Source organism: Fusarium fujikuroi, chromosome FFUJ_chr02 (genome assembly GCF_900079805.1).
Source record: "Fusarium fujikuroi IMI 58289 draft genome, chromosome FFUJ_chr02".
Lineage (NCBI taxonomy): Eukaryota > Fungi > Ascomycota > Sordariomycetes > Hypocreales > Nectriaceae > Fusarium > Fusarium fujikuroi.
Window position 1 is genome coordinate 1,513,908 of NC_036623.1, and position 22,193 is coordinate 1,536,100.

Below are 22,193 nucleotides of genomic sequence, written 5' to 3' on the forward strand. Positions count from 1 at the left end.
CACCCGCTGCCAGAAAGAGAAGAAAAAGAACACCAACCAAAACATCCCTGGCCCTGGTCTTGTCCCGCTACAAAGTCGCCCGACTCTGCCGCTTACAGTGAGATAGTGGCCCAGTTTTTCCCCGGCTGCACTGCAGGCTGTTGTTCACTGCCCGCTGTGACTTCCATTGCTCCCACCCACTCTTTTTTTTCCTCTGGGCTCTCTTCTTCCTCGTCTCTTCCCAGCCATCTATCTCCATCAACATCGATTATCTATCGATCAGCAAGTGAAATCGATCTTTCTGTCAACCAACTACCGAATCCTACTGGGTCGTCTGATCTCATTGTTCTCTTCAGACCCTAAAGGGGACAAAAACGACAAAGAAGAGAGGTTGGGCTTTGCTTCGGTCAGACTTTGTTTATTCCCCTCTACTCAAAGTGGTTTGGTGACGACACGACTCTTTCAGTAGCGTATTGCACAAACGCAAGCCAGCCTTGGCTCCCACCCAAAGACAGGCACTGCATTTCCAGGTCGCTTCTTCGCTGTACATACCTACCTCTCTAGGCCTTGTCCTGCCCTGTCTTGTCTTGTCTTGTCTTGCCTCCCTCACATACATACATACATACATACATACATACATACACACACACATACAAAGGACACTTCCCGCCCCCCGGTTCCACTGAACACAACCTTAATCCTCGTCTCTCGTTACTGTCTGTGCCTGTATCGTACCTTCAACTCCCACGATCCCGTCGCTCGTTTTCTCCCTTCGACACCGATCTCGACCTCGACCTCGACCACGGCCTCGACTTGGACTATCGATCCCTCCGAACTGGGCTTAACTGACCTTTAAACTTCGTCAAAATGGGTGCGTCATCCCTCAGCCTCAATCCAGGTCGATTTCGCAAATCCCCTCATACTAACCTTGACTCAACTTGAACAGCCCAACAAGGAGGTGAAGCCCCCGTCACCACCATCGTTCCCTTCAACAACCAGAAGGTCCTTCCCGCCTGCGCTGCCGCTTGCGGTCCCCTCTACGATGCCAACGGTGCCTGTGTTCCTCCTCAAGTAGCCGCTGATGCTGGCCCAACCGCCTACACGCAATGTTTCTGTCTCGACCAACGAGTCGCCGCTTTCTCGACCGCGACTACGGGTGTCTGCGATGACGCATGTACAGCGGATCCCAAGGGCCTTTCATCCATCGCTGGCTGGTTTCGAAGCATGTGTAGCGTCTCGACTGCTCAAAATGGAGGAACAACCAAGAAAACTGGAACTGGCGGCTCTACGACTTTGACAGGTGACGATGCTTCATCAACATCTGGTAGCAAGCTATCTAACAATGGAGGTGGTGGTGATTGGTATGTTGGCGATTTACTTACCATACCTTAGATTATTCTAACTGTATCAGGCTCTCCAATCATTGGCAATGGGTTATCATGATCGTTGTTCTCGTTGTCGGCATCGCAGCCATTTGGATCGGCGCCTGCATCTGGCGTCGCCGTTACCTACGCAAGAAGGATCGTCAGACTCACCTCGGCCAGAAGCACTCTGGCTCTGCATCTCGACCATCTTGGGGTCCCGGAATGGAGGCCTCAGAGTCCGGAGGTCTTCCCTACGACGATGAATCGAACCGAAACTCGCACGGCCTCATGCTACCGGGCGCTGCCGCCGGTGCTCCCGTGGAAGAGAAGCCCAAGGAGAAGAAGCGATGGATCGTCCGCGACCGAACATGATGCCCACTTCATGCTCCATCTTGTTAACGCCAGTTCCGATCTCATAACGACTCTCCTTGCCATGTCGAGCTAAAAGGCACTTGACATTCTGTTCGCCTTACGATATAAACCGTGCATTTATTCATTTAAACGGCCTTACTCTATTCGATATCATCGAAAACATATGACTTTTAGTTGGTGAGGGGGGCTACATCAGCATTTGAAAGAGAAGGAAACGAATGGATTCAGTAATGACCACAGGAACATGCAGGCACTTGATTAATCAAGCATGGTTGGAAGATGCCGTCTGCATTATCTTTTGTGGTCCAATACCCACGCGTTTGTTGGTAGCCAGTCGTGATGTGCCCCCCGTGGCGTTCTTGTTCATACTTCAGGTATATTCTGGCGTTGGGAGGAAGAGGAGGGTTGGCGTATCCTCCTGTTTTGTTGTTTCTGTTTCCGTTTTTGTGGTGGCTGTTACCACGGAGCGAGTCTCGCCTCCATTCCCAGCATGTGGGTGGAATGTGACGTTGGCTCTGCCACGAGGCGAGGAGGGGAAAAACGAAGCTGTTTATTTGTTTTATTTAGACCAGAACAGAAACAGTCTCTGGTTAGTCATTTGGTCATTTTTTATTACCTACAGCTTCCTCGGCATGGGAAGAGGTTTGGAGTCTATCCTTGATACAGCATTTACAATTTCATCACCCGCGAAATCTTCAACTCGCAATTACTAGTTCTTAGTGCCATTTATTGTGGTTCATAAAGTTTGTGCAATGTTGCTCTATCCATAACTAACAGTAACGTCTTCCGAGCAACGTCTCAATGTCAACAAATTAGAGAACCTAATCTGCACACTTTCATTTTAGCTTTTGCTCAACAAAGTCAATGCTACAACGCTTAAAGATGCTTGTTGTTAACCTAATCAGGAGAATGCTATAGTAGTAGTTAATGCGTGGTATTGTATGCTTGGTTCAAACCCATGCCCAATCCTCAGGTCCCATTATCACTTCCTCCTCTTAAAAATGGCTCTATGCCTTGTTCTGTTCCTCAGTAGCGTCCATGTATAAGTCGATCAGGCACCCTGCCGACCAAGCTTGTGTAGGACTCTGTTTAGGGATTAGTATAAGATCACAGTGTTCACATACTCAACAAATCGACTTACAGAGTCAGCGCAGTATTCGCCGTTCTTTTGCGTCAGCTCTTGGAGACCAGCCCAAGGGCTCTCCTGGATCATCTTCTTGCACCCACTGAGTCTTCGGGTAACCTGCTGGAATGCCTCAGTGCGACCCTCAGGTGTTGTTCGTCTCTTGAGGTCAAACTTGAGCAGGGCCCGGAGGAAGAAGCCAGTAGGCCAGATCCACTCGGGTCCCTGATGGTAGTTACGGCCCTTGCTTGTAGCAAAATCGTCACTGTCTTCACTGTTGACGTAGTAAGGGCGGTAGTTCAGATCCGCAGGGTCCAGAGTCGCCATTCCTTGGGGTCCCCGAAGGGCCTCATCAGCAACACACAGAGCATGCATGGCATGGTCTGGGTCGAACAAAGCTGGTGCAGTAGTCATGGCAATTGCAAAGTTAGGACGCAGCTGGTAGTCCTCATACTCCTTGCCAGACTTGTAGAGATCCTTGTAAATTCCTCGGCGGTTCACAATTGACGTATTGACGTCGTACTTGGAATCTTCCTCGGGAGAAATGGGTACATAGTAGCAGCGCTCGAAGTTGGCCTTGAGTAGACCAGCCCAGTCAGCCAAGGAGATAGAGCCACCCTCGGATTTGTCCACGCCTGCATAGGCATATTTTCCATCTTCATGAAGCCCAGCGAGCCAGTCGAGAGTGCTGTACAACATGCCAGTGATCTCGATAGCAGCACCATCACGAGGAGTTCCAGGGATTCCCTTGGATCCTGCGCGTTCACTCTCACCCATCTTGTCCATCCATGTGCCACAGTTAAACTGGTTACCGCCAAAGATGATACCGTTGCTCCAATCAACCTTGATCTCCTGGTTGAAACCCTCATCCTTCATTTGGGAATCAATTTGGGGACCGGCATTAGCTTCCCTGTATTTCATGCCTGAAGCATGTCTTTGGAGTGCTTCTTGGATAATCTCCTCAATGGTACTCTCCTTTGAGTATGCCCTCTCATCGTTGGTGGGGAACCATGTGTCATCGTAAGGCAGGAAACGGCGCTTGACCTTGGCCTTGAGAATATCAAGTCCCTCTGGGGCAAAACGTGTATAATCCTGGATGCACTGAAGGAAGAACCAGATGGAGTCTCGAGAGTTATATCTGGGAGCATCGCCACTACTGAGAAGATTGGGGATCATGCCATGCTTCAATACACTGGCAAATGCAAGGATGTGTTCTCTGGCGTCGTCAAAACGGCCAGTACCAATAAGAAGTCCACGGAGAGCGATAAACACATCTCGGCCCCAGCATCGGGCCCATTCAACAGCGAAGTGAGGAAGACCAGCAGCCAGAGACGGAACCAACTTGAAAGGCCACAATGATGCTGACTTGACATATCCAACTTGCTGAACACTGACCATGGCCAAGCTTTGCAAAAACCATTGGCCATCTCGGACGCTAGAGTTCATGAGCTCGAGAGATCTGTCCCAGCTTGCCATGTAAGCAGTACGCAGGACAAGGCCAAAGTAACGAGGAAGCAGGAAACTGGGGATCTTTCGGATGGCATCAAATCGCTCCTCGAGCCATCTCAGGGGTTGGGCAAGTGCCTCGTTGCCTGGAGTGGCACTGATTCGCTGCAGTCTTGCAATAATGTAGTCCAAAGCCCATTCACCATCACGTAAGTTCTGACACAGTGGGTGGGCCAGGTTGTTGTCCTTAATGATGTTCTTGAGAAGACTCCACCATCCTTGGAGACCAGCATAGACAAGTTTTCCATGTCCAGGGGTGTCGTAGACACCATCTCGGCCGTCGCTTTCGGCCCTCTCTTCAGCTTCACATCGATACATCAAGAAGTTGAGGTCTGTCAGACTGAGCTCATTCCAGGCAGCCTTGGACCCTGAGGTGACATAATTGTCCAAGCCAGACGAATGCTCAGCGGCGGGGATCCAGGTCTCGAACAGGGCGATGCTTCCAGGGGGGAACTTGTCGCGCACAGTGATGGTAGTGTCGTCACCATTGATTTCCATGCGAATGCCGGGTACGTCCTTAACTCGGCTAGGCAAGCCGCGCAGGAACTTCTTGTCCCCGAGCACTTGCTGCGTTGCCTCTTCACCAGCGTCAACCTCGAGCATCCAGCTACCCAGGTGTCGAGCTTTGGTTCCAGTGAGATGAACAGGGCTAAAATCACCGTTGCCATTGCCGTAGCCTGGGAAAGCTGTATGTGCAATGAGGAAATAACCCTTGCGAGATTCAGGGTGCACTCGGTGAACAGTAATGTACTGGTCTTCGTGATGGATGTGAGTCTCATCGTATCCGTCCTTGCCCATCAAAGTGTGTATTTGGTTAAGCAGCTTCTTGACGCCGCCAATTCCCTCCTCGCCGCCTCCAATCTTAATAGACTTTGTTCCAGACGAGGCAGATGTGTAGAGTCGGGTCTCGTTGACAAGGTCGACAAGCTTTGGATAGATTTCATCGTATCCCATAACACTACCAGTAGCGCTGGAGCACATGCATACAAGAGCAGCGTTGGGAAGAGTGTCGCGGGCATCACGCTTCTGTGCCGGTGTCTCGTTGTCATGGGTGCAGTCCATGAATAGAGCATGCACTGGGCTTGGCTTGATCGTGCGAATAATCTCTCTTGAATGCGATACATGCCCATTCGTCTCGCCGTTCTTGAGTCTAGTCGGACTACTCGATGGGGTGCGAACATCCGACTTGGAAACTTCATCGACCTCAAAGCTTCCAATAGGTCGACCTCCGTGTCTGTGAACCAGTCGGCTAAGCTCACCCGTGCTCCATGCCTGCATGGCTTCACGAATAAGGGAGCTGAGACCAAGGCGCTTCACAAAAACGTAGTCCATCTCTTCAGAGCCTGTAAACAATTCGGCCACAACATACAAGTCAGGTCGCACTCGGCGGGCCTCGTCAAGAATGTGCTCAGCCACGTGAATGGGAGTTGAGTGGCAGTTATCGATACGGAGACCGGCAAAGTATTTGGCCAGTGTGCGAGCATACTTGGTCATATGCTCCCACAGCCAAGGGTTGTCTTCTGGGCCTGAGCCGTATCGTAACTTGACACAGTCACCCCAGACGATTACCTCTCGGCGAAGGTACACCCTGGACTCAGGTCCAGCGTTGTCGACCAGCGCATTACCGCCCCAAACCCATCCATTGTTGACCAAAGCCATCTCTTCGGGCTTGAGCTTGGATGTTGTATCATTTTTGGGGAGTCGGGTGAAGTAAGGCTCAATTAGGGGGTTCTCCTTGTTGATCTCGCCAAGCTTGGGACCGTGGTCATCAAGCCGAACATACTTGATCCTGTTGAAGATCTGCTGAAGAACGCCATCCACTTCGGCATCATACTCTTTGTAGTAGTCTACATTGAGAATCTCCAAGATCTCGACAATCTTGGCCCTGGCTGCTTTCTCGTCGGAAGAACCCACGGACGAAGCCAAAAAGCTAGCAGCTACGTCAGGCTTGACGCGCCTTCGAAAGCGCTCACCCATTCGGTCGGTGCCTGTCAAACCGAACTCCCTGAAGAACTCGACTTGGTCCTTGATTGATGCAGATTTAGCGTTTTCCAACTTCTTCTCGAAATCTGAAGCATCGTCAGAGGTGTATTTCGTTCCCTGGGAGAAGGCTTTAACTGCCTCGTCGGCATCTCGGTCCACATCAACCGCATAGTATTCCCATAACCTGATTTTGGCAAGGACCTCGGTCTTGATTGCATTCATGATGAGTAGCAAATCATCGGTGGACTTGACAACAGTGGGCAGTCCCAACTTTGCCAGGTTGTCGCTCAACTCCAAGAGACTTGTGTCTAGTTGATAAGCGGACTCGAGCCAGGGTGCTGTGATCAAATTGTAGCCTGCTTCAGGATGCTCTTCAAGCCATTTTGTGTTGTTTGCGGTGTGGTTAAGCACAATGTCAGTCAAACTCAGCAAAGAGTGGTTACGTTCTAGGCTGTCCACCATCTTCTGCACATCCTCCTCTCCTGCTGGAAAACAAGCAGGGTCCCAGCCGAGCTGGTCATACAAGCTGTATGGGGAGTTGGACACTCCGCGCACCTGGAGAGGAGTAAAATGGATCATGTTGTAGCCGCGATCGCTAATACCGTGAAGATGACGCTCCCAGTCATTGGGATATTTACCCATGAACTTGCTAATGACGGAGAAAATTGACAAGGCAGGCAACGGCAATGGCCGGCCGTCGAGTTTCAGTCTAGGCGCAACATCGATGTAGTACAGGGGAGTCTTCTTGAGGTTCTCCTTCTGTTCAGAGCTATTTTCTAGCTCCTTCTTGAGGTCAGGCAGCTCAGCGTAGGTAGTGTAGAACGCATAGGCACCAGGTTGGTAAATGGGAATGGATATTTCGAGAGTTCGATTGAAATCGGGTGTAAGTCTGTAAAACGACTGTGTTAGTTACACAGAGTTGCGTGTGCTTGTTACAGCATTGGGACAGTTCAAACTGCCTCAAAAGTGATCAATTGGATCAAAATGAGTGCCAAAGCTTACTTGAACTCGCGAAAATGATCGCGGCGAAACTCATCACCTTGGGCAGGGATGTTGACCCAAAGGCTGCCATGACGGCAGATGGACGAGGTGCCCTCGATGGCAAAACGAATCGTCACAGGCTCGTGAGATCTGGGCGCGAGATAGATGTATTCACCTTGCACCTGAGGTGAGCCATCATCGTTGAGCGGTAGCAAATAAACCTCGTTGGATGTCATGGTGTGCGGTGGACTCATGATGAGAGAAGAGAAGAGCGGGCGCTTCGTGCCCCGCGAAACGATAAAAGCACAGCTCAGCCAGACACTGAAACTGGTAACCAAGGAAGTGCTGTTGCACTACGCAACGTGCCTGTCGCAGTGGAGCAATGATCGATAGCTAACGGTTCGCGTCCGCAGTAGGCAAGTTAACTTAGTGGGGTGCTCCGTGGTCAGTGAGCTCCGAAGACGCTGCTTGGGTCGTTTTTAGTGGGCTCGTCGGTTCGGTTCAGGGATCTTGGATCTGGGATATCGAGCGGGATCGACAACCTGAGCGAGCGACAGGAGGGATAATATCCCAAAGATAAGGTGATGGTGGGAGGAAGAGGGGATAGGCCTGAAGCAGCCTACGGCATAGGCCTAAAAAAGGCTGAAAGGGAGAAGAAAAGGGTGTCTAGGAATAATTAAGGTAGAAGCCAATGTTGGGCGATGTTTTTGGGAAAAAGTGAGATTGAGCTTGGGGTTGACGAGGTGAAGGACATGAGTGAGTGAGTGAGAGGAAGAGACAAGAGGGCAGGAACGAGGAAGAAATATTATGTCTACACCAAAAAGAAGAAAGAAGAGAAGGGAAGAAGAAAAAAGCAAACAACTCCTCGATCAAGTCATTTTCATGTAACCGAATTTGGACAGCTCAACAAGTGCCTTATTTAGTACATACATACATTCATACTACACACTCAGGTTGAGTGAGCTACCGCACGATGAAAAGTACTATAGGTCAGAATCCTCCTCCATCACATCCTATAGCTTCTGGTCGAATCTGCTGGATACAGTCATATCAGCTTCGTACAACCAAACCTTGGATGTTGTCTTTGGCGGTCAAGACGGGGAACCAGGTTGGTTGTCCGGGAGTGCCGGGTTGTTAATTCCAAGATATTGTTCCCAGTAGCTTCAAGAGGCTGCAGCAGCTCTATCTTGTGCGTGGAGGGGTATGTAGCAGTTGTAACTTGTCAGCCAACAACAAATCACTCACGGCCAATGGGCGAGCAATTGGCTTTTGTTAGTCGCGTCGAAGCTGAAGCAAACAAGGTACCGAGCCACGATGTTCCTGGCTTAGCTTCAAGAGACTCCCGATATTGATACAACAGGATACGAATGCAAGCCGTGCCTTGTACGGAGTTGGCCTAGTTTTGTACGTCTCTGAGTCAATTCCTCATGGCGCCTCCAGGGGAAGCTTCGCAACGCATGAAGAGCGATGGTGAGGGGGGAGCTTCCGTGTGCGGCTCTTGTTCTTGATGAGGAAATTGATTCTCATGGATTTGCCAGCAAAGAAGAGCATTTTACAGCAGTTTGTTGGGAATAACTCGAGTACTTACAATTGAGTCAAATTCACATGCCAACTTGCATGCTTTTACACAGTTACTACGTCATTGAAGTGCAACCTATCCAATTTTCCCCCATCCCCCAAATTTTTTCATCTCCATGGGTCTTAGCGCCCCCGTCATCTCAACATACAGGGCGGGGGGATCCTTGGAGTTCGCTTCCTCTAGGGCAGAGCTCGGAGCTGTTGCGCCTTGATCAACAGAGGCTCAAGCAGAGTTTTTTTTTGTTAGTCGATGGACATTGACTGTCAAAAGATGTCTTCGATTGGTTTCTGTACTTGACTGACAAGTTGACCGCTTGACCTAAAGCCAAGTGCCGAGTCATGCAGTCAGATTGAGAGAATTAAGTGATGATCTGATTGTATACGACGAACTTCTTGGTCTGGTCTGGTCTGATGCGAGCAATAAATGGTTCATGCCTCCACTTGCTATGGATCTGTGGAGAGTTGGAGACCTTCCCTATTAATCCTTCTCCAAGATCGACAGTTGCCAAAAATAGGTAGGTAACTTACCCTGAAGCCATTCAGAGAACGTGGATTGGTAGAAGCCACGAAGTTCATGGAGTATCGAAGGATAGTTCATTTTGACACTGGTATTTCATACCTGAGTGAACCCAAATTTCATGTCATCCCACCGCATTCATTTTCTCGTGAAATAATTTAATGTTAGACTTAGATGCCTATTACACATTACGATGTTTTTGACGCTGTGGTTTTTCCTAAGCAGTTGCAGACAATGAGATTATGCCAAGCTGTTAGCCAATGTTTCGTGTATACACAATTAAAGAAAGCAAACTGAAGATTGATTGAATTGAATTTGAAGAACGAATATATAGAATCCTTTACAACCTCTTAAGAAACGCAATTGTCGAGTTTCCATCATGAGTTAAGATGGCTGCTCTCACCGCCTGCCGTATACGGTCATGAACCATAGCAGGCGGCAGAATTTTATAAAATTTAGCTTCAGTTAACCACAAGCTCTCGAGCCATGAAGGTTCTTTCCAAGCAACATAATTACATGTTTCGTGTTTTCTGGAGATCAAGATCGAACTTTGGCGCTGGAGCGATCTTGGATCTCACAAACCGCTTTTCGAAAACTCGGATCCTTAGCACAAATCGCAACTACCGAGCTCTCTGCGACAAGACGATTGCGCATCGCCAATTTTCGACCACAGCAAAAATGGCGGAGGAAAAAGTCAGCGTCGAAACTGTTACCGTCGAGGGGAAGGAGTTTAGGGCGGTCACAGAGGGAAAAGCTACCATCTTGGTGCCTCAGGGTGCTAAGATTGGTGAGGATCGTGGGGAAGTCCAGCAGGTGTTCTACAATCCTATCCAGCAATACAACCGTGATCTCTCTGTTCTCGCGATCAAGACATATGGCGAAATGTCTTTGGAGAAGAGGAAAGAGCAGTACGAGTCGAGGATGAACAAGCAGAGCAAGAAGCGCAAGCGAGGCGATGACGACCAGAAGCCTGCCGAGCCCGTGAACCCTCCACCACAGGATAAAGCGCAAGCGACTGAAGAGGCTGCTAAACCCAACGATGCCGAAGCACGACAGCCCAAGAAAGAAGCAAAGCCCTCATTTCGTATCCTGGATGCGCTATCGGCGTCTGGGCTGCGAGCACTTCGATATGCCCACGAACTACCTTTTGTGACATCTGTCAAGGCCAACGATTTATCCGACACTGCTGCCGAGTCTATCAGGATGAACGCCAAGCACAACGGACTTGAGGACAAGATTACCGTCACGCAAGGTGATGCGCTTGCGCTCATGTATCGAGGCATCGCAGACGACTTGTCCAACAGAGACAAGGGTGGAAACCCAGGCAAGACCAACAAGTTCGATGTTATTGACCTGGATCCTTATGGTACAGCTGCACCTTTCTTTGACGCTGCCGTACAATCTATTAGAGACGACGGTGGCCTCTTATGTATCACCTGTACAGACAGTGCGGTGTGGGCAGGTCACAGCTACTGCGAGAAGACGTTTGCGCTTTACGGCGGAATTCCAATCAAGGGAATGCACTCCCATGAAGCTGGTCTTCGACTTGTTCTGAACGCCGTGGCTACCTCGGCTGCCAGGTATGGGTTGGCAATTGAGCCTCTTCTCTCGCTCTCGATCGACTTTTACACCAAATTCTTCATCAAGGTGACCAAGTCCCCGCAGTCGGTCAAGTTCCTCGCTTCCAAGACTATGCTAGTCTACAGCTGCGACTCAGGCTGTGGTGCTTGGGAAACACAGCCTATGTTGAGAAGCAAGCCCGCGCCGAACAAGAAGGGCAATGGCGCCTTTTACAAGCACACTATGGCCCAGGGACCATCAGCCGATCGACACTGCGAACACTGTGGAATGAAGATGCACATTAATGGCCCTATGTATGGTGGTCACATTCATTCGCAAGAGTTTATTGAGAGGCTTCTGGCGCAGATTCCCAAGGCTGACCCTTCTATCTATGGCACGATGCCCAGACTTGAGGGTATGCTGCGAACAGCCCTCGAAGAGTATCTGCCTGGTCCTGAGGTCAAGGAGCCTGTCGATCCCAAGGATGCTCAGCTTGCAACCGTTGACCACTATCCCTTCTTTATTATCCCAAGCCGTTTGGCCAATGTGGTGAGCTGCGTGACCCCAAGTGAGGACATGGTTCGAGGTGCTTTGATCCATCTTGGCTACCGCACTGCTCGAAGCCACTGCCGACCAGGAAGTATCAAGACTGACGCGCCATGGTCTACAATCTGGTGGATAATAACGGAATGGATTCGCCAGAAGTCACCGATCAAAGAATCGAGCATCAAGAAAAACAGCGCCGCATGGAAGATTCTGACTGATGCTGGAATCATTGGACAAGAGAAGCCCGAGGCTACAGAGGAAACGGCTAAAGATGACTCTGCGATGGAGGGCGTGGAACAGCAGACTTCAGAGGCCCCTGTCGAGGGTAGAGCAGATGCACCAAACGGCGATGTCAAGCTCCTCCTTAGTGAGGCACAATTGCGCAAGACACTCGTATTCGACGAGAACCTAGCACGTCTTGCACGAAGACGAGGAGAGCAGAAGCTGGTGCGATACCAGATGAACCCCCGAGAAAACTGGGGTCCTCTGGCTAAAGCGAGCCGTCGATGATAATGTACAATCTGACTAAAAGAAAAAAAGAAAAAAAAAGCACAACTATTAATCATTTACTTGGTCTTACTGGTTAAAGAAGGCGATCCTGTGGGATTTTTTAATCGATTGCGCGATGCTGGCGTGCCTATCATCTTTTCGTCAGCAACACAGCCCCACAAAGGCCGAGATGAGTTTCACTGAGGGTTTTTGAACTTGGTTTCTTCATCATTCACAAACTCGTCTTTAAACACAATTCGAAAACCGTTCAGCTCCATACTCGAGCCTAGCGACTTCGGCTCCCGTCTCTCTAATCCTGGCCGCTTTCCCTTTGCATCTGCTCCTCCTGTTACACGTATTCATGATTGGCCAATAGCGCCAGATTACAATAAAGATACCACATATTCTTCTATTCTCTCTTCATCTGTTCTGAATCTTGACCATTTGTCGCAATGTCTACTACTTTGGAGAACACTCACCTAGCCGAAGTGACAACCGTGGAAAATGTCTCCGTCACTGAAGACAATCTGACGTGGACTCGCACCGGGACATCCGAGAGTGCTTCACGTCATGAGCTTGTCTTGGTTCACGAAGCAACAAACTCGCAATCAGGGTCCTCGCAATACCTACTCTTTTTCCTCAAGGAGGACCCAGAGAACAAGGAAATCCCATTTCAGCTCTCGATACTGAAGACGGAGGAAATACCCACCGACCTTCGAAGTCTCACAGTGGCCGGATTACCCCCTCATCTTAAGCACGGCTCTGCTAACGAGCATGGTGTCACAAACCAGGTGGACATTATCGTCTCGATCAAATCAGGCGTTGGACTAGCGTCAAAAGTCTGGGAAGATGTTCTCCATCCTGTTTGGACATACATCGCAGGAGATGATTCTGGCAAATCGACATATCGTCTTATTCACACAGAAAGCCCAGAGACCATCCGAGACTATGCAAAGCAGTTATGGACTACAGATGAGCGTTCGAAAGCGAGGACTATCGTGCTTCTGAGTGGAGATGGTGGTATCGTCGATCTCCTTAACGGCTCTGACGGGAATCAGGTGCCAGAGAATCCTCCTACAGTTGCCCTTCTCCCTCTGGGCACCGGAAATGCCCTCTTCCATTCTACCCACAAGCCACTCTACACCGAGCCTGGCCCAAGCCCACTTGTACTCGGGCTTCGAACATTATTCCAAGGCGTTGGCGCTGATCTTCCCGTCTTCCGGGCAGCATTCTCCCCTGGATCCCATATCGTCAAGTTTACTGACAAATCCAAGGAACGGCCTTCTACTCCTGCCGTAAACCAGATTCAGAAGCAGGAGACGTCAGTCACGCATCTTCAGGGAGCTATTGTAGCTAGCTACGGATTTCACGCAAGTCTTGTCCACGAGAGCGACACACCTGAATATCGTGTCCACGGCGATAAGCGGTTCCACATGGTCGCTGAAGGGCTTCTGAAGGAGTCTCACCCATATGCTGCAAAAGTGTCTATTCGGCGTCGAGGTTCTACTACGTTTGAGGATATTCCTCGCGAGTCACATGCCTACGTGCTCACAGCTCTTGTATCGAACATGGAGCGAAAGTTCGCCATTTCGCCTGCTACTAAGCCATTGCAATCACAGCTTAGACTTGTACATTTTGGACCAATTGGTGGTGAGCGAACGATGAGTGTCATGATGAAGGCATACGATGAGGGCAGTCATGTTGGTATGCAGTGGCCTGATGGAGAAAAGGTTGGCTATGATGAAGTCGACGAAGTCAAAATTTCGGTTCTGGAGAGAGATGAGAGACGGCGGAAGGTGTGCATCGATGGGACTATCGTTGAGATACCTGAAGGTGGAGATATGAGTATCAATATGCTTGATCACAGTCTCTTCAAGATCCTGGCAAGCCCTGTTATTTTAGAGAGCCGTGGATAGGCCTGATCCTCTCTATATACTCAGGAATGTTCTACATGCACCCGAATGAATATCCTCTAGTCTTAAAGAAGCTTCTTGACCCTCTTCTCGATGAGCCGTTCAAATTCATCCACACCATTCTCCAATGTATCCATCTTACCACCCTTCAACCTGTACACAATCCTTCTTCGCATGAGTTCCTCATCGTCGTCATCTCCGTCTGTTTCCTCATCCTCATCCACAGCACCCTCAATCACACCTCGCATAAACCATCGATCGTGACTTACTAAAATTACAGCACCCTCCCAATCCCTCAATGCCTCCCTCAGTGCAGTCACAGTCTCGTAATCGAGATGAGTCGTGACTTCATCAAGAACAAGACAATGAGGTCGTCGCCATAGGAGACGAGCCAGCTCACAACGCACAACTTGCCCTCCCGATAGTTTACACAGGGGAACGTCGGATGCAATACGGCCTGGAAGACCAAGTTGGCCTAAAAGACCGCGAATATCTCCTTCTGTGAGTTCGCCTTCCACTTCGCGAGTGAGAAGAGCAAGAGCTGTAAGAGCTGGTTCTTCGCGACCGAGAGACTGCAGTGTCTCAACGGCGTGTTGAGAGTAGTATGCCAGCTTCAACCGGGGATGTGTATTTAGGGTTCCAGACGTAGGCCGAGTCTCACCAACGAGGAGTTTGATGAGTGTCGACTTGCCCGCTCCATTGAGGCCAAGAATGCCAATACGGTCCCCCATGCCAACAGAAAGAGTAATATCCTGGACAATAAGTGGTGTCTTGGCTGAATATTGGAACGCAACCTTCTCGAGAGAGACCAGAGCACCAGGGAAGCGCAGGTCAGGTGGCTCAGGAAGATTCACCACGACGGGGCGGTCTTCTGGTGGAATGTCGATATCATCACGCGCAGTCAAGTGAAAGCCAACAAGATCCCGATTGAGCTTGAAACGGCCGCCCCTTGCGTTGACTTGCAACCCCCAGCGGTTATCAAGCTTCTTCTGACGAGACTTGGCCTGACGGAGTTTGTTGGTATCGTCGTTTGCCTTGCCAGCTTTCATGTTGGCAGCGATGGACTTTTCGATATGCGCTTTTTGCTTGTCCTGGGCTTCTTTCATGGAGGTAAGCCATTGTTTGCGCTCACTTTGCGATGCCTCGTAAGTGGGAAAATCGCCATGGAAGTAAGTAAGTTGCTTGTCTTTGAGGATTAGCAGATCGGTGCAAAGAGAGATGAAGTCACGATCGTGGGATACGAGAATGAGTGTTGGTGGGTTCTCTGTTTCTTCGAGATCCTGAAGATAGCGTTGGAGCCAGATGATTCCTAAGAGGTCGAGAAAGTTAGTAGGCTCATCGAGGATGAGGATATCGGTTTCTTGAACCAGAGCAGTGGCAAGAGAAGCACGCATGTGCCAGCCTCCAGACAAGCTCGAAATGGGTTTCTGGGTAAGAGTTTCTGAAAAGCCCAGACCGGTCAGGATCTTTTTAGCCTTGGACTCAATCTCTGATACACGAGTTGGATCGACCTGTAGTTGAAGATCGGCGAGCATATCGACTGCTTCTTGGGTCTCAGCTTGAAGAGTTTCGGGTGAGATATCCTCATTGGATTGCCTCAGGCTATGGAGAGTTAGAAAAGACGACGAAAGATGGGAGACAGCTTTTACAGTTCATTTGACTCAGCTACGACCTTTTCGAAGGCAGTGAGTGCTTTGCGAGCTTGCATGCCGCGAGCACCACTGCGAAGCCGAGCATCTTTATCGAGACGGAAGAGACGCTCTTGGTGCTTTCTGTGCTTCAGATGCCTCAATGACTTGACTGGGGTAAATGGATCAGAGGCATTTATCCCTTCTGTTAGATCTGCATAAAGAGTTAGGCGAGGTCTGGGCTGAAATAGTGGATGGAGTACCTTTGATATCCTGTTCGATGGCATGTTTGGCTGTAGCCTTTTCGATGACTTGTTCCAGCACAGATGCTTTGCCGGCATTGCTGGTGTCGGGTCTCTCCTCAGGCTTTTCATCAGTCAGTCTAGTTTGCTGTAAAATAGCAATTCTAGTCTCCTCTGGGATGCCTGGGATGAGTTTCTCAGCGATGGCTTTGAGTAGTGCTGGATTGCCACTGTTAGCACCTCATCAACGACAATATCATACACACTTTCTTACTAGACTTTCCAGTTCCATTGCGTCCAACAAGAGCATATCTCTGGCCCTCTTTCAGTCGAAGCTTGGCCCCAGCGAGAATCTCAATGCCCTCGCCTTTTGACTTTGCTTTTCCTTTGCCAGAAGGTTTGTCGCCTGAAGTTACTGTGATGTTGATTCCATCGATGTCAAGCTATGGATGGTAAGTAGATAGACAGAGAATAAGTGATGAGTTTGTGACAAACCTCGCGATGATTGGTGATTTGGAAGCGTGTCTGCTTGGAGTTGCAGAGAATAGTCGCTACAGATTCAGAGGCTGCCGACGTCATGTTGGAGGTTGAGCAATTGAATAAAATGACAGGAATAGTACTTGTACACGATCTACAAAGACCAAAAGGCTGAACGAACGAACTTGAGTTGATAAAGAAGCTATCGCTATAAGTCGAAGCTGCCCTGAAAACAAGGCTTGATGATATTGATGAATAGGCCCTATTTATTGATTCTTCAACAGTAGGGGATCTGCATTCACAGTGCATAATTTCGATACATTTTTCTTGGCTGCACTTAGGAGTTGCACTATTCGCAATCCCAATTCGTAATGCGACTGTTTGCTTGAATTGTCGCCTCCAAGTTTAGTAACTAGTGCGATTCAAGTGCCACCATTTGTGGTGTTACAAAGTGCGTGACTCACGCCGAATGACTTGGCTGAGCTCGCAATTACATGCACTTCCCCACGCTGCAATAAAAAGAAACATCAATTTTAGAAGAGAAGTAGCGTTCTGACTGACTTTATATAATTTTGGCGCATGCTTGAGTCATACTCCGTTGTCTTCCTTATGCAGTTTGAGTTGCGTGTATCTCTATCTCTTACCAAGTTGATACCTACCTTACTTATTTACCCTATCATCCTTATTTACTACAGTGATTAACCACCTTCCTAATTCTGCCTCTCCTGTCTTATCACTTATGGCCAGGGTATCTCCCAAATAAATAACAACCACTCACTTCCTCCCCAACTCCTTTATTTCTTCTTCTTACAACTTCACTCGCTATCTCGATCAAAATGAACTCTTCTGAGAATCTGTGCACTTCTTCTCTCGACGCTTCTTTCGGACCCTTTGTTGGCCCTGAATGTCGCGATGGCTTCGACTTTACTCTCGTCTTTGAGCAATCCATTCTCGTGCTGTCTCCAGCCGCTCTTCTCCTCATCCTCGCTCCTGTTCGTCTTTTTCGGCTCCGGAATGTCCCCGTCAAAGTCACTGGCCACCGTCTTCGAACTGTCAAATTGGCGTTGATCGCTCTTTTGGCTGTACTTCATCTCATGCTCGTTGTCCTTTGGGCTATACGCCCTTCCAATTCGCGTCTAGATCGCGTCTCTGTCGCTGCTGCATGTGTATCCTTTGCCTCAAGCCTGATGTCCTGTGTCCTCTCTCGTGTTGAACATGCCAAATCTCCTCGTCCATCCTCTCTCTTGAGTCTGTTTCTAGCTGCGTCTTTGCTCCTTGATGTCACGCTCCTTCGCACCCTCTGGCTTGTCCCTATGAGTGCGGCTATTCCATCTGTTTTCACGGCGGCCTTTGCTCTGAAAGCGATTATTGTCGTTCTTGAAGGGTGGAACAAAGCCCCACATCTTGTCGCCGGCTCCGGGCCCCACTCTCCCGAAGTCACGGCGGGACTGTACGCCCGAGCCGTCTTTGCGTGGGTAACTCCGTTGCTACTGACGGGATTTCGAAAGCTTCTGCGGCCGATGGATCTGTTTGAGTTGGACGAGGAGATGGGCTCGGCGGGACTGATCGACGGGTTTTGGAAGCATTGGCATACCCAGAAAGGTTTGTCTATTTATTCCCTTCCCCTTCTCAGATAGCTACATAGTATTATACTTTAAACTCCTCTGTGATGTCCATGTACTAAATGCTGGATTAGCTCCGGTTCGCAAACACCGGCTGATCTCATGTTGCGTCACGACACTGCGATGGTCTATCATTGCTGTTATTCTTCCTCGCCTGGCTCTTCTGGCATTCACTATATGCCAACCACTCATTCTCAACCGGCTGCTGGTGTTTCTCGACGATACCTCTCAGTCTATCAACATTGGTTACGGTATCATCGCAGCCTACGGTCTTGTTTACTCTGGTATTGCTCTTTCACAAGCCCTCTATTGGCATCGCAATGCTCGGTCTGTCACATTGTTGCGTGGAGTGTTGGTGTCTGCCGTGTTCTCCAAGGCCACCGATCTGAGCATCACGACAACAGACGATTCAGCGGCGGTGACGCTCATGTCTTCTGATGTAAGGACCATTTCACAAAATTATGTATCGGGCTGACTATTTCCTAGGTCGATGTTATTGTGAGGGCAGTCAGAGAGATCCACGAGTTTTGGGCAAACATCATACAGCTTGCCATAGCCGCTTGGTTACTGAGCACTCACGTAGGCTATGCTGCTGTAGGTCCCATAATTGTGTCGCTCGTAGCACTCATTGCTACGATTCTCGTTTCACCTCTGGCGCGCAAGTATCAGATCTCCTGGTTAGACAAGACACAGAGACGAGTTGGTCAGTTTCTAGATCCTCTCATCTAGCATGTTCTTACTAATGCTGGCTAGGTATCACTTCTGCCATGATTGGACACATTAAGAGCATCAAAGGCTCAGGCCTAACTCAAAACCTGTCTGACACCATCCTCAACCTCCGAGCAGATGAGATCAAAGCCTCAAAACCATTCAGGATGGTCAGCAGTGTCACGTCCGCCATTGCTCAAGTCCCTTTGCTCATGTCTCCGGTCGTGGCATTTGCTCTCTTCCAAGGGGTTGCCTCGAATTCTGGCGAGACTCTTGATGCTACTAGACTTTTCTCCGCTCTGTCCCTAATCATTCTCCTCGCGCAGCCACTTTTCTTTATGTTTGAGTCAATTCTTGACATGAGTGCTGCTTTGGGAGCTTTTGAAAGAATACAAACATTTTTGACCCAAGAGTCTCGAAGAGATTCTCGCCAACAAGAATCAGTTGCAGAGTTGAACCGACCTGATCAAGGAGCCAGAGACTCTATCGAGCTACAAATACTGAGAGAATCCTCATTGCCATCTACAACAGACTCCAGTATGAAAGAAGTTGTTATTCAAGTCTCAGACGCAAACATCTCTTGGTCAGAGGATCATGTCATCCTTCGAGACTTGTCATTTGTCGTCGGCCGCAACCAACTTGTCCTACTTCTCAGCCCAGTTGCGAGTGGAAAAACTACTCTGTTGAAAGCGCTTCTTGGAGAAGTTCCCAATATAACTGGATCAATTGATGTTTATAGTAAGGGAACTGCCTGGTGCGAGCAAAGTCCTTGGCTCCTGGTATGCCTAACCGATATCCACACTCGTTTCTAAGCTAACATGCCAGAACCGGACAATTCGTGAAAACATCATAGGATACTCGCACTTCGACCCTGTTCTATACCAATCTGTCGTTAAAGCTTGTGATATAGAGAAGGATTTCGGTCAACTTCCCCAGGGTGACAACACCGTTATTGGCAGCAAGGGGCTGGCCCTCAGTGGAGGTCAGAAGCAACGCGTTGTAAGTCAAGACCAAAGGAGTAATCTGCTATATACTAACTACACAGGCATTGGCCAGAGCTGTCTATTCAAAACCTATGATTGCTCTCTTCGATGATGTCTTTAGTGGACTGGATGGTCAGACTGCCCATACTGTGTTCGAGAACCTCTTTGGCGAACGTGGTTTGCTGAGGCAGTGGAATACGACAACTGTTCTTGCGACTCAATCGGGTATAAAACTCCAAGTACTTATCAAACATGCTTGCTAACAGGATCATAGTCGACTTTCTATCGTCCGCCGACCACATCATTTGTCTTAACAAGGATGGGAAAATATCGGAACAAGGCACATTCTTTGATCTCAAAGACACTGATGGCTATGTGCACTCCTTACTGAGAGACGGGGTTCATAGAGACGAAGTCTCGACCCTTGCAACTGACAATATCAAAGAACAGGCCTCTAAGAAAGCACAGGCGCCCCCAAAGCAACAAGCCGATGAAGAAGATATGCGCAGACAACGCGGGGACTCGACGGTATATCGATACTACTTCAGCAGCACTGGCGGTCTTTTTATGATAGTTCTTTTAGTACTCGAGATCATCTGGGCTTTTCTAGAAAGCTTCCCAAGTCTGTCACCTGGCATCCGGTTACTGTTCGAGATACTGACATAGACTAGCAATTTGGCTGAAATTCTGGACTGATGACAATGCGCATGGAAACGGTCAAGCGGGCTACTACCTTGGTATCTATGCCGCTCTTCAGGTTACGGCAGTCATCTGGTTTGCTGTTCTTATATGGTACTCTATGAAGTCTCGTTGCACGTACTGGATACTGACGGTAGTAGGTTTGTCATTGTCCTGGTAGCGGCAAAGTCTGGGATAACTCTTCACAAGAGACTACTATCTACCGTAGTCCGGTAAGTCTATGATTGGCGTAGAAATGGACTATCAACTAATACTCATAGGGCACCTTTGTCTCTCTTTACCACGGCAGACTTGGGGTCAATCACAACACGGTAAGCTGATATCGCAGAAGTGGTTTCGAAAGCTAACACATGGAGGTTCTCGCAGGATATAGGAATGGTGGACAACCACCTCCCTTTTGGTCTCGTTGTGACTCTCGCCAGTAAGTCAAGGCCTCGGCTCATCAACAAAATACTTTGCTAATAGAACAGGTTTCTTCGGTGCCATCGCCAAAGCCGGCCTCCTCGCCTCTTCAAACCCCTATATAGCAGCTGCATTCCCCCTCCTAGGAGCTGTCTATTTCTATCTTCAACGTGGTTATCTCCGTACCTCTCGTCAACTCCGTCTGCTCGATCTCGAGGAGAAGGCCCCTCTATACACCCAATTCCTCGAAACACTCTCAGGCCTAGCAACCATACGAGCCTTCGGATGGGGAGATGCAGTTATTCAGGCCAACCACACTCTTGTAGATCGCTCACAGAGGCCTTTCTATCTCCTCATGATCGTCCAGCGTTGGCTCGTCCTCGTCCTCGACCTGACCACCGCAGCCCTGGCTCTTCTTCTCGTTGGTCTCGCGGTTCGTCTTCGTGGGGAAGTCGATGTAGGTTTAACTGGCGTATCTCTCGTGCAGCTAATCTCGTTAAGTGAGACCGTGAACATGCTTATTCAGTTCTGGACCTCTATCGAGACTTCCATCGGTGCTGTAGCTCGCATTAAGAAATTCGCTGAAGAGACTAGCGAGGAGAACTTACCGGGAGAGACAAACCAGCCACCAGTCCAGTGGCCTGACAAAGGAGCTATACAGATCAACAACTTGACTGCATCGTATGGTGACGGAGACGGAGAAGTTATTAAAGCTCTTGATGCAGTCAGTTTGGGGATCAAGGGAGGGGAGAAGTTAGGTATCTGCGGTCGCACAGGAAGGTTAGTATTTCCACCCCAATGCCTCGCTCGCCCTAATCGTCTTTCGTTCACAGTGGAAAATCATCTATATTTCTTGCTCTTCTCAGACTACTAGACTCCACGTCTGGTAGTATCATTATCGATGAGATCGCTCTATCTTCTGTTCCTCGAGAAACGATCCGTTGTCGTCTCATCACTCTGACGCAAGACCAGTTCGTACTCCCCGGCACAGTTCGACACAACGTTGATCCGCTTGGTATCTACTCCGACGTGGAAATCAAAGAGGCACTTCGTCTTGTCGAACTGTATGATCCAATCGAACGACATGGGGGATTGGATGCTTCGTTCGATCAAGACACATTGAGCCACGGGCAGAAGCAGCTTTTCTTCCTGGCACGGGCGGTGCTGAGGAAGAATGACGGGAGGATCGTGCTTCTAGATGAAGCAACGAGCAGGCAAGTCAAACAAACGATGCAACTACAAGCTAAGGAACTAATAGAGCCATAGTGTGGACCAAAAGACCGAAGAGACTATCAAGGCCGTTATTGAGAGCGAGTTCAAGGATCACACCGTCGTGTTTATCACCCACCGTCTGGATACGATCATCGATTTCGACCGCGTAATTGTGATGGACAAGGGGTGCGTCGTCGAGCTCGGTGAACCAAAGAGTCTCCTTGCATCAGGTACCAGGTTCAAAGCTCTCTGGGCAACCGGGCATTGATCTGGAGAATAATTCACTGAGGGACAAAAGCTGGGGGACAA

At 49.2% G+C, this 22,193-nt stretch overlaps 6 protein-coding genes; 4 read left to right on the forward strand and 2 right to left on the reverse strand.

The window, feature by feature from the left end:
• Positions 1 to 846: 846 nt before the first annotated feature.
• FFUJ_04801 (uncharacterized protein) lies at positions 847 to 1,715 on the forward strand (the record flags this gene model as incomplete). XM_023571869.1 has 3 exons in its annotated part: positions 847 to 877; positions 926 to 1,340; positions 1,391 to 1,715. 3 exons carry the CDS (start codon positions 847 to 849, stop codon positions 1,713 to 1,715), a joined length of 771 nt encoding a protein of 256 aa, XP_023426103.1.
• Positions 1,716 to 2,722: 1,007 nt separating this feature from the next.
• Positions 2,723 to 7,562, reverse strand: FFUJ_04800 (probable 4-alpha-glucanotransferase / amylo-1,6-glucosidase (glycogen-debranching enzyme); the record flags this gene model as incomplete). XM_023571870.1 has 3 exons in its annotated part: positions 2,723 to 2,800; positions 2,857 to 7,216; positions 7,330 to 7,562. 3 exons carry the CDS (start codon positions 7,560 to 7,562, stop codon positions 2,723 to 2,725), a joined length of 4,671 nt encoding a protein of 1,556 aa, XP_023426104.1.
• A 2,327-nt stretch (positions 7,563 to 9,889) lies between these two features.
• On the forward strand, positions 9,890 to 12,019 carry FFUJ_04799 (probable N2,N2-dimethylguanosine tRNA methyltransferase; the record flags this gene model as incomplete). Its single annotated transcript, XM_023571871.1, has 1 exon — positions 9,890 to 12,019. The coding sequence occupies one exon, from the start codon at positions 9,890 to 9,892 to the stop codon at positions 12,017 to 12,019; it is 2,130 nt and encodes a 709-aa protein (XP_023426105.1).
• Positions 12,020 to 12,450: 431 nt separating this feature from the next.
• FFUJ_04798 (uncharacterized protein) lies at positions 12,451 to 13,914 on the forward strand (the record flags this gene model as incomplete). Its single annotated transcript, XM_023571872.1, has 1 exon — positions 12,451 to 13,914. One exon carries the CDS (start codon positions 12,451 to 12,453, stop codon positions 13,912 to 13,914), a length of 1,464 nt encoding a protein of 487 aa, XP_023426106.1.
• A 62-nt stretch (positions 13,915 to 13,976) lies between these two features.
• On the reverse strand, positions 13,977 to 16,360 carry FFUJ_04797 (related to positive effector protein GCN20; the record flags this gene model as incomplete). XM_023571873.1 has 5 exons in its annotated part: positions 13,977 to 15,513; positions 15,561 to 15,753; positions 15,803 to 16,000; positions 16,056 to 16,224; positions 16,277 to 16,360. The coding sequence occupies 5 exons, from the start codon at positions 16,358 to 16,360 to the stop codon at positions 13,977 to 13,979; spliced, it is 2,181 nt and encodes a 726-aa protein (XP_023426107.1).
• A 734-nt stretch (positions 16,361 to 17,094) lies between these two features.
• On the forward strand, positions 17,095 to 22,152 carry FFUJ_04796 (related to multidrug resistance-associated protein; the record flags this gene model as incomplete). XM_023571875.1 is given in 14 exon segments in its annotated part: positions 17,095 to 17,860; positions 17,955 to 18,319; positions 18,367 to 18,583; positions 18,634 to 19,367; positions 19,414 to 19,587; positions 19,634 to 19,796; positions 19,846 to 20,193; positions 20,243 to 20,406; positions 20,411 to 20,482; positions 20,560 to 20,581; positions 20,637 to 20,691; positions 20,736 to 21,452; positions 21,506 to 21,937; positions 21,939 to 22,152. Coding segments are annotated over 14 exon segments (4,443 nt in total).
• Positions 22,153 to 22,193: the final 41 nt, after the last annotated feature.